This window comes from Trichosurus vulpecula, chromosome 4, assembly GCF_011100635.1.
Source record: "Trichosurus vulpecula isolate mTriVul1 chromosome 4, mTriVul1.pri, whole genome shotgun sequence".
Lineage (NCBI taxonomy): Eukaryota > Metazoa > Chordata > Mammalia > Diprotodontia > Phalangeridae > Trichosurus > Trichosurus vulpecula.
This window is the reverse complement of record NC_050576.1, coordinates 208019433-208038552: the sequence shown is the minus strand read 5'-3', so window position 1 is coordinate 208038552 and position 19120 is coordinate 208019433. Positions and strand designations below refer to the sequence as shown.

The 19120-nt window shown below is 33.8% G+C and overlaps 1 protein-coding gene across 1 annotated transcript in view; it reads right to left on the bottom strand.

Moving 5' to 3' along the window:
• ABCA5 (ATP binding cassette subfamily A member 5) overlaps nt 1-19120 on the bottom strand; it is a 119812-nt gene that overhangs the window by 89425 nt on the left and 11267 nt on the right. Inside the window, exons 4-9 of the mRNA XM_036755886.1 lie at nt 16568-16729; nt 14708-14796; nt 12081-12310; nt 9412-9553; nt 7926-8114; nt 698-845 (exon numbers count right to left, since the gene is read on the bottom strand). Coding sequence (XP_036611781.1) covers nt 698-845; nt 7926-8114; nt 9412-9553; nt 12081-12310; nt 14708-14796; nt 16568-16729 — 960 coding nt within the window. The remainder of the gene's footprint in view (nt 1-697; nt 846-7925; nt 8115-9411; nt 9554-12080; nt 12311-14707; nt 14797-16567; nt 16730-19120) is intronic.

Sequence of the window (19120 nt, the reverse complement as noted above, 5' to 3'; positions counted from 1 at the left end):
CAAACTTCGCAGTTCTTTGTCTCGATGAAGATAGCATTCTCCATCATGAGTCCCCTGGAGTTGTCCTTGCCCCTTAGGTTGCTGAGAAAAGCGCAGTTTGTCAGGGTTGGTCCTCACGGAATCCATATATCTGTGGCTGTGCACAACGTTCTCCTCGCTCTGCTCCGCTCACTCAGCATTATGTCGTGTAGGTTTTTCCAGGTTGTTATGAAGTCTGCATCATCCCCATTTCTTATGGCACAATAGTATTCCATTACCTTCATGTACCACAGTTTGTTCAGCCATTCCCCAATTGATGGGCATCCCTTTGATTTCCAATTCTACCACAAAGAGAGCCGCTATAAATATTCTTGTACATATGGGTCCTTTTCCCGCTTGCGTGATTTCTTTGGGATACAACCCTAGAAGTGGTATTGCTGGGTCAAAGGGTATGAACATTTCTATAGCCCTTTGGGCATAGTTCCAAACCGCCCTCCAAAATGGCTGGATTTAAATCAAATTATTAGAATGATTATTCTAATTTTGTTCTAAAAGGGGGGTCTTGTCTAAAAAAGATTTGCTTTAAAAACACACACATACATATACATATATTTTCATATATAATATATATGCATATATGCACATATATGCATATATATATATATATATATACACATATAAATCCCTATTTTTTTCTAAAGATGACCTCATGACATACCTGGAATGACTTGATCAAGATAAACAGCCAAGAGGATGTAAAAAACACTGTTGAGTGCCAACATGATAATGGCGATGATAAGAGGATATGGACCTTCTATCAAGTTGGAAAACAAAGCACCTTCATCTAAATCTTCCAGATACATGACCTGAAAAAAATGGAATTAAATTTTAAGACTATTATATTAAAACAAATGCATAGCAACAGATTACAAAGTAAATATTAGCTATCACTGTTAATTAAACTTACTAAGATTATTCTTCATGGCCAAAGTTAGAGGTAAGTCAAATGTAACAATGAAGTTACAAAGAAAACAATAAAGACAGGAGTAGCCAGGGTCACTCTATAAAAAGATTGCAACTATCACACCTTTATTCCTAACCTGAAAATAAGAATATTCTGTTAACAGAATGTAGCAGTTATGGCTGATATCTGACATATAACAAGTGGAGACAGAAGATTATAGAGCCAGAGCTACTGTGAAAATTTTTGCAAATGAGAAAATGAGACCCAGAGAGATTAAATGACTTGTCCAACATCACACAAGTAATAACTGGAAGAACCAGGATTTGAAGCCAAGTCCTTTAAACTCAGAGTCAGTAATTTTTCAATTCCACTTTTTATCATTAGGGTCTAGGACAGAGTAGGTAAATAAGTATCTGTTGATATCTTTTGCTAACTTTTATATATCCAGACTAAACGAATAATATTTACCAGAAATATAATTAATATCCCTTTGTCACCAAATCAAAACCAAACATGAATTAAACATTTTGAACTCCATTAAAAATTATGTGTGTGTGTGTGTATATATATATATATATATATATAATATTGACATTTTTAAACACCCATATTTATAGCACTCCTGAGTTCAATAATAACAGCATTTATATAATGCTTTTAGGTTTAGAAAGTGCTACACAAACATTATCTCACTGCTGTCATCACAAAAACCCTGGGAGGTTAAGTGCTATTATACTTATTTTACAGATATGGACAATGAGGAAGAATAAGGTTAAATGGCTAGCCCAGGGTCACACAGCTGGAACGTGTTAGAGGCTAGATTTGAACTCAGGTCTTCTAGACTCTAGGACCAGAACTCTGTGCACTGTACCACCTACTTGCTTTATTTAGCTGGAATAAATATATTAAATGTCCTATGTACCACATATACATAGAGTCAAACGAAATTGTTGCAAGACAGGTACACAATCATAGAGACATTAAAACGAGCTGAATAGCAAGAATCATAAAATGTCTGAATTGAAAGGTCACCTACTTCAACTCTAACAGAAATTAAGAAAAAGTTCTTTAGCAAGGTAGTATCTCGCTGTTTCCTGACATTTATTTCATAGCACTTAGCACAATGCCTGGCACATAGTAGGTACTTAATAAACATTACTGACTACTGACCAACCACTCTACTTTTTCAATTGCACTTAATAACTACACTTCGTTATTGGGTGTCTTTACCTACTTATTGGACATTTGGTAAATCTCAAATTTGATAAAATATAACATTCTCCACAAAGTACTTAAACTGTTGTTTATCCTTCATCTTCAAAGAGGACCAATTACATCACAATTGATATCCTGACTTGAAGTAAACTGGATTTAAGTGAGGCAGAGTTGCCTCCCTTTCTCTTCCTAAGTAATCTAAGTCCAGTGGCAACAGTCCAGGATGCAGTGGATGATCTCGGTGCCTTTAATGCCTGACCAAATTCTAAGTGCTGCATGGAGCCTGCTTTAGCCACCTTCATGGCTACTGGAACAAGTTATTTGGGGAAAGCTTTCATACGCTTTGGGGTACACATCCACCTAATTCACTGGGTTTGAGGCCTGTCAGTTATCCTCAACCTGGCTTAGCCCACCTGCTGTGTGTGGCAACTCTGCATGCTATACCTTCTTGGAGCCATAGGTGAGAGTTGGGTGAGAGGTGGACATCAAAGGTAGATGAGCAACCCTGAAAACGTCTCAGCAAGTCCTCACAACAGAAGTGCTAGTCCTCCCTCAACTCTCCATACACAGTAAAACAAATTTACTGGAAAAAAAGAGGCTGTTTGCTGAAATCTTCTTTTTCACCTCTCCTCCTTATCTCACACCATGTGAGATAAGTGGCTTCTACCACTATCTCTTCTTTGACCTCTGTTTCACTGCCAAAGCCAAACTGCATGCAAAAACGATTCCATTCCATTCTGTCTCCTCCAGCAGAATGCCCACTCTTGCATTCACTGTTTCACTGACCTCTCCCTGGTGACTGGCTGCTTCTGAACTGCCTATAAAAAGGTCCACATTGCCTAATCATCAAAAAGTCCTCACTTGATCCATTCAATCCCCACCCATCATCCTACATACTGCTTAGAAAGGATATATTCTATATCCTACTAATCTCTTTGGGAAAGCCATCTACAATAGATGCATCCACTTCTCCTTATTCTCTTAATTCTCTCTCTGTCTCTCTCTCTGTCTCTCTCTCTCTCTCTGTGCTTCTGGCCTTATCATTAAACCAAAGCTTCCCTTTCCAAATTACCAAACAGAATGGTTGTTTCCTCAATTCTCATCCTTTCTGACCTCTCTGCAACCTTCTAACAACAATTTGGCTACCAGCTGCTGTAGGGGTGTGAGACCCAACAAGACCAGCAACAAGAGCTGCCAGCACAGGTTCTTTGATCTGCTTTACTAAGGAAAGCAACGTTAAGGAGTTAACAACCTCACTTTAATCACACATACATATCTCATTTACTTAGTTCAGGGGAAAAAGTCAGCACCCTGGACTTCAGAGCAAATACAAACAAATTACAAACATACATTATATAAACAGAGCAAATAAACACCAATCAACAGACAGGCCTCTTATCTGTCTGACAAAATCACAATAGTAACCAGAGAAGAAGGGTCTGGGTTAGCAAAGCCAGGGCAAGGGGAACTGGGTTAGTTACAATGGCTTGCCCAGAGTCTCAACACTCCTTCTGTGAGTGAGCCCCAAAGGCAAAATGCCAACCTCTGAGTTTATATACCCTATTCAGGGTCAAAAGGTGCCACAACATGCAACTCAAACCCATGTAAACTAGGCTTTCCCTTGAGGTAAGCAGATCATCAAAGACTCCTGATTTAATCAAAGAAACAAAGGCCAGACTCATCAAGGGCACTTGATTAAATAAGTGCTCCAAAAGAGAAAACAATAAAAAAGTCACACCTCAATTACTGATACAAACCTTTGACCCTGTCTATCATTCTCTTCTCCTTGACACTAACTTCTATGTTTTTGTGACACTAATCCCTCCTGGCTCTCCACTTTTTCTGTCTCCTTTGCTGGGTCTTCATTCAGATCACTCCCACTAATGGTACATGTCCCACAGGGCTCTGTCCTGGGTCTTGTTCTCTTCTCCCTCTATACTATTTCACAAGGTAATCTTATCTGCTCCCGTGGATTGAATTATCTCTATGACAATGATTCTCAAAACTATTAATCCAGTTTTAACTCCTCTGCTGACCTCCAGTCTCACATCTTCAGATGCCTATCAGATATCACAAACTAGATGCCTGGTAGACATCTTAAACTCAATATGTCTAAAACAAAATCATCTTTTCCCCCAAACCTTTCCAAACTTGTCTTTTTCTGTCGAGAGCACCACCATCCTACCAGTCCCCCAAGCTCACAACATAGATGTCATCATCATCTTCTCACTATCTCACTCCCCATATCTAAACCATTGCCAAGGCTTCTCAATTTCACCTTTGCAATCTCTCTTGAATACATCCCCTTCTCTCTTCTATGGTTGAGGCCCTCATCTCTTCAAGCCTGAACTACTGAAATAGCCTGCTGGTTGGTCTACCTGTCACAAGTCTCTCTGTACTCCAAAACATCCTCCATTAAACTGCAAAAATGATTTCCATAAAGCACAGGTCTGCCCACGTCACTACACCCACCCCCACTCAATAAACTCCAGGGGTTCCCTACTACCTCCAGAATCAAATTTAAAATCTGCTGTCAAGAGAAGCCTATCATAAACTAAGCCCCTTATCTTTTCACTGTTCTTATGACTTACACTGTCTTCTCCCCTTTTTTGTGAACCAGGGACACTGGCCTCCTTCATGTTCCTTAAACAAGGCAATCTAACTCCAGGTATTTTCAATGGCTATCTCCCATGCCTGGAATGCTCTCCCTCCTCATCTTTGCCGCCTACCTTCCTTTAAGTCCTAGCTAAAACTCAATTTCTACAAGAAGCCTTTTCTAAATCCTCTTAATTCTAGAACATTCCCTCTCTTGATTATTTCCTATTTGTCTTGCATATACTTTTCTGTACACAGTTGTTTGCATTTTGACTCCCCCATTAGTGCACATCACGAAGGCAGGGGTGTCAAGAACATTGTAGGCAAGTTGTACCAGATTATTATAAAGCAGCAATCATTAAAACCACTTGGTTCTGGCTAAGAAATAGAATGGTGGATCACTGGAATAGGTTAGCTACACAAGATGCAGTAGTCAATGACTATAGTAATCTGTTTGATAAACCCAAAAGACTCCAGCTTCTGGGATAAGAAGTCACTATTTGACAAAAACTGCTGGGAAAACTGGAAAACAGTATGGCACAAACTCAGCATAGATCAACATCTTATACTCAATACCAAGATAAGGTCAAAAAGGGTACATGATTTAGACATAAAGGGTGAAACCACAAGCAATTTAGGAGAGCAAGGAATAGTTTACCTGTCAGATCTATGGAGAAGGGAAGAATGTATGAACCAACAAGAGACAGAGAACATTATGAAATGCAAAATGGATGATTTTGATTACAGCAAATTAAAAAGGTTTTGCATAAACAAAGCCAATGCAACCAAAATTAGAAAGGAAGCAGAAAGCTAGGAAACAATTTTATAGGCAGTATCTCTGATAAAGGCCTTATTTCTAAAATATATAGAGAACTGAGTCAAACCTATAAGAATACAACTCATTCCCCAACTGATGAATGGTCAAAGGATATGAACAGGCAGTTTTCAGACAGAGAAATTAAAGCTATCTATAAGCATATAAAAATGTTCTAAATCACTATTCATTAGAAAAATGGAAATTAAAACAACTCTGAGGTACTATGGAGTCAGAATGCAGATTAAAGCATACTAGTTTCTCTTTTTTTTTCTCGTGCCTTTTCACTTTTATTCAGATTCTTTTTTCACCGCATAACTAATATGATCATACATGCATAGACTATGTCAGATTGCATGCCATCTTGGGGAGGAGGGGAAAATTTAGAACACAAAATCTTATAAAAGCAAATACTAAAAATTAAAATTAACTAAAAATTAAGTAAAAGATAAAAACAAAATAAAAACAAAATTTAAAAAACAACAACATCGAAGGCACTTGATAACTGTTTCCTGAATGACTGTAAAAATTCCTTCCATTATAAAAGCAAAGGATACTAAATTTTTCTGTTCATACATAAATGTGTATATATAGCATTTAATATATCAGTAATCTATATTGTACGTTGCTAAGAGATCCTCCCTTGACCCTGCCTACTCACGGAGCTTCATGGAACATCTCAATGTGATACATTTATATGATGCAGACAAACTTATGAATTTTTTTTCTCCTTTAGAAGAAGCAGCCTTTGACTGAAGAAGAATGGAATGGGTTATTTGGAATAATAAGGAGGCCATCTGTGTTAGTCTAAGAAAAGTAGTACAATTAATTCCTATACTTAAAACCTGCGCACAAATAAAGGCCTTAGTGATAAGCACCTTTAAATATCTGAATGCTACAAAAGCTATTTTTTAGAAAGAATTATCAATCTAAAAAATTCTGAACTGATTTCTACTTGAGACACTGAAATTTATTAAGGAAAAAAAAAATCAAACTTCCCTGGACAACTTATATAACATGGGTCATCCCTATCATTGATCCATCACTCAAAAGAGCTTTTCTTAATGCTAAAGAAAACAAAATTATTAATAAAATATTTAGTGTTTATTAATACTAGCATGCTCATTTTAACTTTAAATAGGCCAAGTTCATGAAAGAGTTGCCTTTTTTGTCCTGTGTTTTATACTTCGTATAGTACAATGGATGCCCCTTTTTATAATTAATTAACTTACTGTATAGATAAAATATAAAAGTAGAAATTAGAAAATCTAGGTTGTAATACCACAGAGCACTTTGTAGCTGTGTTACTTTGGACAAGTCATTCAAACTCTGCAAGTCTCAGTTTTCTCATCTGCAGAGCAAAGATAATCTTTCCTACTTACCAAACACAGCCTACTCACACTTAATCTTGTCTGTCAAATAAATGAATGAGTGTTGTGAGGAAACAGAAAATAAAGTTTCAATAAAAGTGGCACATTATTTTATGACCATTTTGTGGAATTTTTGTAAGCCGATTTGTAGAATTTTGGAAGAGAATTAGAGGAGAGAAGTAGATGGAATGAGTGCAGACAAGTTGAGAAAGGGAGAAGAGATATAGAATGGAGTAGCTGGAAGGGATGGCAGGGCCTTGTAAAGATTCTGAATTTGGGGTTTTTTTTGGTTTGTCTTTAAAGGATAGGGTAGATTTAGGCATTTCTTCAGGAAAAGGGAAAGAATCATTAGACAGGGAAATACTGAAGAATAAAGTGAGATAAAGGCTGGAGTACTGATTCTTTGGTCAGGACAACAACCCTTTCTTTTAACATTTCTCTTTATAAAAATATAACCCAATTTAATACAATCTGATATTTTAAAAAACTATATTCCTGAAAACTTTTTAATTACAATATCTAAAATAAAATCTCAAAAAAAAATCCTAAAGTCACCAGTACAGCAATGATCATGCTGTCCTTTGAAAAAGAAAATGGCATTCCTGACAGCTATAAGAGCATGTGCTCTTGATTTTTTTTTCAGTAATGATTATATTATGTAAAGAGGATAAAAAGGAACCTTCTCTCTTGTTTTTTTATTTATATCTCCAACACTTAGCACAGTGCCTTGCACACAGTAAACTCTTAAATAAATGCTTCATTCAGTCATTCAAATAGTAAGGTAGAATTTAACTAAGTTATGCAAGAACAATAAGAATATAAATTAAGTCACAAATGAAACGTATCTTCATTACTCTACATCACTACTTTTTCATATTCAAAAACTTAGCATTTGCAATATATCCAAACTTTTCTAATGTCACATAAAACTTCACTTGAGATATGAGAAAAGAGGATTCAATTAAAGTACAGTTATCACTTTACTCACCTGTGCAATACCAATTAAAAATGTACACTGACAGAAGGGGCTCAAGAGCCACACTAAAGACTTAGGGAAATCCTCCAGCAGAATAATCAAAAGGCCCACAAATCCAAATGCCACCGTAGCTAAAAATTCAACTATTCCCACATGTTTTGATTTTTTAAAAAGGGGTGTAAGCATCAAGGCAAAGAAAACCTAAAAAAAAAAAAACCTTACAGTTAATAAATTAATTATAAATATAAAATTATTATCTAAAATAAAATCAACATTAGGTACTGGTGTAAGAAATTTAATTTTCACAGACCACTATATATACAAATTCTAAGAAACTTAGACTCAAAATGCCCAAATATTAAAAGATGCATAAAAGATATCTGCAAGTGTATCCACCTTTTAGTCATATGTATAACCATATATGTATCAGGGGACCTATAACTATTGACTAAGTATTTACCTTGCAAGAAATTTTGACAAACACTAAAGAACTGCTGTCAAGCTTACATGTTACATATAAATAATGACCAGATTCACAGACTGATATATTTTCCATACCAAGAATACCTTCAAGTCAGTATTTAATGGAAATAAAAATACATATATAGTTAATCGGGGAAAGAGGGAAGAGTCTGGAACTGTTATTTCATTAATGTAGGAAACACAGTATGGAAATTTTCTGCACCAATGCAAATGGGCAATTAGAAGCTAGATGACTTGCTAAATGTAATACAGCTAGCATATGTCAGAAGTAGGACTTGAAATGAGTCCAAAATAATTCCAAAACTAGTCCTTTCAACTAATCCACATTCCCGCTTTGTAAATTAAGTTGCATGTATTTACATGTAATTAATAAAATTAATGTAAAATCGTGTATATTATGTGTCATCCATAGAGCTAAGGAGAAGCACATGATAGGCATGATTAGACAACAAGAGAACGTCAATGAGGAATTATGCAAAATAAATACTGTAAAGGCTATCATCGAAAAAAAAGTCTGACCACAAAAAAGAGACAGGACATTCACACAGTAAGATCAGAAGGATAATCAACGTATGGCCTATGTGCTCCATATGATGTCAGGTCTAGAGGAAGGGCCCCAGCATACTGAATGGACCACTTGCAAAAGATGGGGACAGGAGTTACCCCAGGTGAGAAATGTTAAGATCTGCACCTTTGAGGAAATGATCAATAAAATCGCAGATTCATCAAATTATCAAATGTATGGTTATATAAAGACATCAAAAATTACATCCTAGTGTACAAACCCATATCTTGTGAAACACAACTCAATTTTATAATGAAGGTAATAGTTTGTCCTTTCCAAGGCCATAAAGCCACAATGATGGTGCATGCTCTATACTTTTTAATGGTAACTTGATAACATCTTAACTAAAGACAAAGGGAACTACAAACCAACCAAATAAAAGTCCTTCTAATAATGCTCAAATATTTGAGGAACCGTTCTTTATCTGCAGTTCTGAAGTTAAATACTTACTGAAGATAATCCATACAGGAAAAAAAGAAGAAATATCACAAAACAGCTACTTTGAGGAAATAATGAAGAGGCTGTTGCAATGACTGCCATGAGAAGGGACATAATAAAAATCAAACTTGTATACAATAGAACCCAAGAAAGCCTAAAAAGAAAACACAAATACATTTAGATCCAAAGTATGCAGACCTGGAATTATAAGAATACCAATAATAATAATATGGAATTATAAGAATACCAAACTGTTTTAGGTTCTTATTTATTTTCAAAAGATATTTAGTCAATTTACTCAGCTATCTGTGAAAACTAACACTAATGTATTAAAATTTAAATATGTCATAAACAAGATATAGTTGTGAAGTTAAAATTTAAAATTTTGTTATATATGAAGATAAAATTATTTTCTTTCCAATGGTTAAATACAACTACAAACTTTGCAAATCTTAAAAGCACTATACAAATGCTAGTTAATTGTATTTTTTAAAGTGACAACAACTCATGGTATGTAAAAAGGAATACTGTAAAGAGCCACATAAAACAGAACTGCAATTGAATTGTCATAAAATACAAAACAGCAAAGTCAATGTGACACTTTTCTCTAGGATATGTGCTAAAAGTCAAAGTTGTAAACTTAAAGACCGTGTAGAAAACCTCTATCATCAAAGTTTTTATGTAACATCTATTGTATATTTAATCAAAATCATTGTATTTATTTACCAGAGTTTTATAAAACCCACAGTTCAGTGGAAGAGATGAATTATTTAGGTTTTTTTTTTAATTTCTATTCTGTCAATTTACTCAAGGATGATTTTGGGATGTATCTGAGAATTTTAGATCTAGTCAGGGGAACTCAGACTAGATTACTTAGTCTAATACTATGATTTTTCAACTGAAGGAAAAAAGGCGACAAGATTAAGTGACTTGTCTGAACTTATAACTGTTATGGGAAGTTTTGAAAACAACAAAAAATAACAAACAGAAATAGTAATAAAGGTCATTTCCAAAACTCCAGTGGAGCTAAAAACTTTTTTAAAATTCCCCAAAGATAATGAATAAGACAGAAAAGAGAGCATATGAGTACTTGTGCCAGATACTCCTTTTATAAAACAAGAATATAAAGTTAGTTCTGTGCAAATGAATAGATTTATAAACTGTGGTTTAGTGACAATTCACTAATTCTTCCATGCAAAATGCCTATTAGATAATAGAAAATCAGGTTCAACATAATTCATCATTATCTGAAATTACCATGTCCGTGTTACGAATTATATATGACAATGTTCCTTTAAATTAAGTATACAAGTCTTTTTTTTTAAATCATTGTGAAGATACTGACCTACCAAAATTAAACAAAAGCCTCACTTAATTGAATTTGCAACTACAGATCAGATAAGAATTGAAATTCATTGTGTGCTTCCTTGTAGTATTTACATTCATTAAATTTTAATTTCTCAACATTACTCTACCTGGGAAGAAAAGGCCATATTCTATATACTCAAAACTATTCAGATTTGTAAAGTATATAAACCATGGTATTTGAGAAACCAATCAACTAATTACTTTCTAGCTTCCCAAGAATTAAATCTGTAATCTAAAACTCTTTAACAGATTAGAAAGTACACAATGAAAATAAACCTTGCATTATCAGCCAAACTAACTATATAAAATGTGTGAACTGGTCTAAACTTCCATGATGGCAAACTAAATAAATACTAAGACCAAAATTATATTAATAGAAAAAATCAGCATTTGAATTGCATTTAGAAATTATCGAGCACCAACTGTAGACAGTGGAGTAGTACAGTGTGTATACTATATACACACAGTCAAAAAGAACATTTGTCATCTTTGTTTATGTTTTACTTATCTTTAAACAACAGTTGTACCCAACAAGCAACTCCATTAAAGTAATGTAGGAAAAGTCAGAGAGTATGTGTGCATGCAAGCACACATGCCCAGGAGAGCCAATAAAGCAAATCGCCCAGCAGAGATGCTATATGATATCAAAGACTGGCAGGGACATTACAAGATACCAAATTGCCTCAGCTACATTTATTCCTAATGTCTACATACTAGCAGACAGGGTTGTATTATTCCCTGTGTAGTAAAGAACTGAACTTGGAGTCCTGAGTATCTGGGTTCAAATCCTACTTCTGACACTTGTAGGTATTTGATAATAGGCATCATTTAGCCTCCCTGTAAGTCTAAGCTGCCCCTCAACTGTGAAATGAGGCGGTTGCACTGAATTGCTTCATCAAGTCCTTTCCAACACTAATATGCTCATATACTCCTAAGAGATGAGGACATTTACCATTTTAAAATTTAAAGTTAGTATACACTGTTGTGATCAAAGTCATTCTCATTCCCATTATCTATAATCTACTGCTCTCTTTCACAATGTAATATCTGAATCATTCAAAATTTGGGGGAAAAAGTCAAGAGATTAGCAAATTCATCTTCAACAACATGTTACCTTGCCAGAAATATAAATGGAATAAATGTATTTTTTTGTTAATGACACAACAACAACAGCCTGAATCTGATCTGATATTATCAAGTTAATCTCTAACACTGAAGCATGTAAAAGGAAAATTAAACAAATCAGTAAATTTAAAATTAGTAATAATTTATAGATGCTTTACAGTACAAAATAAAAACTTTCAAAAACATACCAAAAAGCAGTATCATGAAGCCCCATTATCTTTAAAAATTCTTTCAGCTTTTTCTCTTTTTCTGCCACAATGTGAATTGCCAAAAAATATCCAAAGGGTGAAAAAGCTATAACTAGGTAAATTAAAATTACTCCTCGAGGAAAGCTATCTATTTCTATAACAGCAGTTTCTCCCATGACAACTGCTTTAGTAGACTCCAACTCTTCCCAGGCTGAATAATTGGTCTTCAACTACAAAAGAAAATAAAAGCACCTTTTAATCAATTTGGTTTCTAATAGCTGCCCCCAGGAAAAATAAAGAATGACTGTAAAATAATTAGCCAATTAAAAACTTTAACAAACTCCAACAGACCACACAACTGAATTAAATAAAATTAATAAACCTGACATCATTCTACCAAGTGGAAAAAGATTTCCTTAATCTATCATACCAAGAATCAGCCTTACTCTGAAATATAAAATTAGAAAAGGATTATAAATGTTGCTGAAATAAATTTTCACAAGAATGTTATTTGTCTGTAAGTTATAAAAAGACCCTTTTAAAGAAAATTTAATACACTAAAATACAGACATACAACTATAAAATCTTTGTGGAACTGATTCTGATTTTTTTGTCTTTTTTTAACTGACAAAATCTATTTTCTCCCCCTCTCATCCTCCTAATAGAAAAAGGAAAAAGACAAAACCTTGTAGGAAATATGAATAATCAAGCAAAACTACCTCCCTCTTTGGCAATGTCCAAAACTATATACCTTTCAATCTGCGACCTGAGTCCATAACCCTTCCAGAGGAGGTAGGCAGCAAGCTTCATTATCATTCCTCCAGAATGCATTGATTAGAATTCTTAAGTCTTTCAAACTTATTTGTCTTTACAATGTTATTGTTACTACATAAATTATTCTCGTGGTTCTGCTTCCTTCATTCTATGTCAGTTGATACAAGCCTTCTCAGGGTTCTCTGAAAACATCTCTTGTTTTTTTCTTGGAGCACAACAGTCTTCCATTACACTCATAAATCATTATTTGTTCATCTCTTCCCAAACTGATGGGTAGCCTCTTAGTTTCCAGTTCTTTACAACTACAAAAAAATATTTTTGTACATATAGGTCCTTCTCCACTTTGTTTTCTCTCTTTGGGATCTAGACTTAGTAGTAGTATCACTGAGTCAAGGGGTATGCAGAGTTTAATAGCTTTGGAGGAATAGTTCTAAATTACTTTCCAGGAGAACTGAACCAACTGATCATATTCATGTGCCACAGCCCCTCCAATACTTGTAATTTTCATTTTTTGTCCACTTTCTCAATGTGATGGTTGGGAGGTGAAACTCCAGAGTTATTTTAATCTGTATTTCTTTAATTATTAGTGACTTAGAGCATTTTTATATGGCTATCGAAAGCTGCGATTTTGTCTGAAAATTGCATTTTCATATTATTTGACCATTTAGCAGTTATGGAATGGCTCTTATTCTTATAAATTTGACGTAATTCCCTGCTTCCTGCTTCCCTTCTAATTTTCACTGCATTTAAGGTTGTGACAAAAACTTTCTAATTTTCTGTAATCAAAATTGTCCACATTACCTTCCATGATCCTTTTTATCCTCTAGTCATAAACTCTGTCCCTAGCCACTGATTTGCTCCTCAAAATCATTTTATGATGTCACTCTTTATGTCAAAGTTATGTTCCCATTGAAGTTTATCTCAGTATATGATGTGAGATATTGTTCTTATCATTTAACATTCCCAACAGTCTATACTTAATTTCTGCCAGAATGCTGCTGAACTGAATCTAAGAAATTCAAATTGCAAAAAGATTCTTCAATTTTTATGTTTCCATGAAGCATTCTTTTAAATAAAATCCTTGCTATACTTAATATACACATAGATATTTAAACTTGATTATATTAATAACAGTCATGATACAAGTAAAGTACAACTAAAACTACTGTCATTTAGTATCTCACATCAAGTTTAAAGCCTTACTATAAGGAAAGTAGTCAGGATCTGGTTGTCCATCTCAAAATAAAGCTTACTTGTAGCATGATTAAAATTACTCTACAAGACATTTGAAATGATGGTAGAAAACATGAATAAAGTAAAATGAAATGTAAGCAGTAATATGGAACACAGGTAAAATACTCTTATTTAACACAATGTGAGTTCTGACTAGAATAAACTCAGTCTAGCCTATGTCTCCAGATTAAAGTTTTCTCAATGTTCGACATTCCAATACTATGTGTATATAAGTGAATTTGTGTAGAAATACACATGTACATGAATACAGGGATGGATTCTTGACACAATACATACATACTACTCTAAACAGTTATATTAATTATTTAACCTAAGAAAAAATGTTTAAGGTAAATAATCAAAAAATGATTTTTAAAATATTATCTATGGAAAACACATTATAGCTCAAAATGGACTGCTAAATCACGTAACTATAGCAATTTAAGTCTTCATATTTTAGATCTTTATATGTGTTATATTGTAAAGCTTAACTTTTTACTTTTCTAAAATCCAAAACAGTAGAAACTTAATATGATTTTTTATAAGTCAAGCTATCTGCTTTGCAAAGAATAAGACAATTTATAAAACATTCTTTTCTGTGACTCCTTTTTCATATTTACCTGTATAATGGCAGCATCAATGGAGGTCTGTAAAGCTATGAACCCTGAGTGCCAGTACAGAGCAGCGTCACATGACTTTGAACAACCAGCTATAAAGAGAACAAAAGGCAGTATACAATTTTGTAAAATGATACAAGCACTCCTCTCTAAAGAACAAAAATAGGAATGATACATATGTTAATGGCACACCTCATTATGTGTGAATACTCATACTACCACTGGAAATCACAATTCAACTGCACTGACTTTCATCAGTCTTCAATAAAGGATTTAGCTAATTAACATCTGTGGAAATGAGTGCAAGACTCACTCAGGCTGCCCCTCCCTCTATTATCCCTTGGCTCTTGCTACAGGCCTAGCTTACCTTCTTCTCTAGTCACTTGGCTCCTTGACAATGCTCATTTATTTCAGTTCTTGTACGCAACTCATGTTTGGTAATATAAAACAGTCTACTTACACACAATCATGATTAAGAAACAATATATTTAACCAATTTCTATTAGCCATAGAAAACAAACTCTTGTTGTTCTAAAATATACTGTATACTTTTTGTCATGGTAAATATCTACATGCAATAGGACATTAAAAGTCATATCAATCAGCACAAACAGAAGTAAAACTGGTAATGAAGAATTATGTAAAACAATGTAATTTTCTTTAATCAATTAAACTTGCCACAATCAATTATTTATCAGCTTTGAAGTTCCTACAAACAAAAGCACAGGCCTAATGCAGGACAAGGGAAAACACACACACACACACACACACACACACACACACACACATATTAATATGACTTTCAAGTAAGAGCCACAAAATTAGTATCTATCAAAGTACATACTACATATTAGGGACTAAAATTTTTAATGATGATGGCAGTTACTAGGCAACAAACTTCTTGAGGACAAGGCCCATATGTTATTTAAACTTTGTATCTCAGCACCCTAGCACAATGCTATGATGACACATAAGTGCTGTAACATATTAATTTAAATAACTTTCTATAGATGCACAACTGAAAGTCAAAGTTTCTTATTCAAAATAAGAAAATAACAATTTGTTTCTTGGAATAAAAAGCCTTTAATAATTTTAACTGTAACACTATGGGATTAGTATCACAAAAATACTTGTATTAATTAGAGAGGGAAAAAAATGAGAAAGTCTGAGAAAGTAATGAATAGTTAAAACACTTAAATGTCAAAGAAGGACAAGGTTATAACATAATGCATATATCCATTTGCTTCATGTGTTTATATTCTGTCATATCTTCTCCTATACAAAGCCTCTGGTTATCTCCCTAGTTCCTCTCTCTGATTCTTATCTCCCTAGTTCTTAGTGCCTACTTCCTCAAATTATATTTGATTTATGTATCTGTACGCGTCACAGTTCTCAACCCCTCCATCCCCAACTAAGCTCCTTGAAGTATTATTCCCAGAGCCTAGAACAGTGTCTTGCACTGAATAGGTACTGAACTATTTATTGAACTGAACTTAAATTTCTGCTTTTGGCAATGTTTCTCTCAGCAATTAAACCTGGCTGATGCAATATATCATGAGATCATATATTTAGGGATTTAAGGGACTTAGGTCATCCAGACCAACATCCTCATTTTACAGTGGAGGAAACTTAAGATCCAAAGGAGAGATAGCAGAGCTAGGATTTTAACTGGCAAAGAAGACCAGGAAGGGATTGTATATAGGAATATGCCACAAATGTCTCCATGCCATAATATCTGTTAATATTTTAATAAGTATTAACATATAACATATAATATGGCTTACTTATTAATTTCAAACACGGATTAAAATCATAACAAAATTACTTGATACAACTCTCAAAAACTTGACTAGGGATGCTTACCTCTGGAATTCATATAGATAGAAGATATTGGGATCATATCAGGAAAAAAACGCAGTTCATAGGACATGAAGTCTTTGAAAACCACACCCACAAAATTGGTAGGCTTAGAAAGACTGGATTCTTGCAATTCTTTCTCATTTGCATACTTTTCAGTAATTAAGACTGTAAAAATATTATAAATATAGTTATTACTCACAAAGTAGAATGTCTGAGGAAAACACAGAAGTCCAATATTTACACATTTTAAGATTTATAAAACTTTTTCTGTTTTCAGGCTCCTTGAAATTTATTATGGAACTGCTAAAACTGCTAACAGAATTCTATGAACAACATAGTATTTTAATAGATTTTGAGATTTCTATAGTGCTTTTCCTCCAAAGGTACAAAAATGTCTAATAATAAATATTTCCAATGATTAATCTAATTTCTCTTTTAAGGACAATGCTTTTTAATTCTTAACTAGAAGGTAGAGGAGGGCTATTCATAATTTAAATGATATTTTTTCCACTTTGGTTTCATATTTTATTATTTAATATTTTAGTTTTCAACACTGATTTCCACAAGATTTTGAGTTACAAATTTTCTCCCCCTTTCTACCCTCCCCCCCACTCCAAGATGGCATATATTCTGACTGCCCCATTCCTCAGTCAGCCCTCCCTTCTGTCACTCCACTCCCCCACCCCATCCCTTTTCCTCTTACTTTTTTATAGGGTAGGATAGATTATTATGTCCCATTCCCTATATATCTTATTTCCTAGTTGCATGCAAAAACAACTTTTTTTTTGAGCATCTGCTTTTAAAACTTTGAGCTCCAAATTCTCTCCCCTCTTCCCTTCCCACCCACCCTCCGTAAGAAAGCAAGCAATTCAACATAGGTCACACATGTATCATTATGCAAAACACTTCCACAATAATCATGCTGTGAAAAACTATTTTTCCCTCCATCCTATCCTGTCCCCCTTTATTCAGTTTTCTCCCTTGACCCTGTCCCTTTTCGAAAGTGTTTGGGTTTGATTACCTCCTCCCCCTATCTGCCCTCCCTTCTATTGTCCCCCATTTTTTATCCCCTTCCTCCTACTTTCCTGTGGGGTAAGATACCCAATTGAGTGTGTATGTTATTCCCTCTTCAAGTCAAATCCAATGAGAGCAAGATTCACTGATATTGTATCTTAAATTAAACATGAAAAGACTACAGAAAATGATATAATCATAAGAATGAAAGGCCATGAAATTCACCCATCTCAAAGCAGGCCTATCCCTCAACAAATGAAGATTCTATACAGTTGCCAATAGACAAGTTCCTACAGCATTCTTGATTATATCAACATAACAACTGTAGGAAAATTCTTTGTAACTGAAATTCCTAATGTTGACATTTAAATCCAATTATTTCTTGATCTGTCAGAGAAAAATTATCTTCTCTTCATTCAGGCTTCTCTTTTCCAATTCCAAGCTTTAAGATCTATCTTCATAGATCTATTTTCAAACATATAATCTTCTTTTCTGAATTTTCTATAAATCATTCACATGTCTCTAAATTAGATACAACTTTTAAAAATGTCTAAATAATGTTGAAAATAATAAGGAAAATAATTCATATTAAAAGTACATATAAATTGTTATATATAAAATTATTATTACTTTAAAATTATCATCAAAAGAGTAAATGTTCTATTTCTATGCACACATATGCTAGTTTGATGCTTGTATTTCTGTGAAAACACTGTAGAATTTAAGTACAAATATAATTAGTCATTCTTCTTATATTCATAGAAGTTATTGTGACTTCATTTTTTGTATTTTTTTTAGTTGTTCCAGAATCAGAGATTTAGAACTGAAAGAGACCTAAGAGGTCTTTTAGTCTAAGACCCCCATTTTACAAATGAGGTGAATGAGGTACAGAGAGGTGATGTGACTTGCTCGAGGTAATGACAGAAGGATCAAAGCTCAGATCACACGACTTAAATTCCATTGCTCTCTTGCACTATACCATACAATCTTTTCTCATTTTTTGAGCTCATCATGATTCTGTCTAATTATGTTGTTCCAATCTACCACCCCTCCCAGTCTAGTATTCACACACATTTAGGCTTCTTATAAACATATTTAATATTACTAGGATCAGGAAAAAAACTTACAGAAAAATTACTTCTTCTTTCTAATTATCAATTTTATTGTAGTTTTTCACCTCCAAAAAAAAGCCCAGCTTCTACTTTTATTTATTAATTCAATTTTTTTTTACTTGTACACTTTCTAGTTTGTTTGTTTTTTTAGTTAAGTGATCTTTTCACTGATCTGTTTCTAAGTGTTTAATAATGTAAATTTTCCCCTTAGGACTGTTCTTGCTGCAACTTAAAAATTCTGGTATGATGTCTTACTGTTGTCATTATGTTTAATGAAATTATCTATTATTTCCATGATTTATTCTTTGATCTCCCAATTTTTTGAGATGAAATTATTGAGTCTCCAGCTGATTCTTAATACTTTTATCAGCAGCTCTTTATTTAATATAACTTTATTGTGTCATGGTAAATAAGTGATATGATTAACATT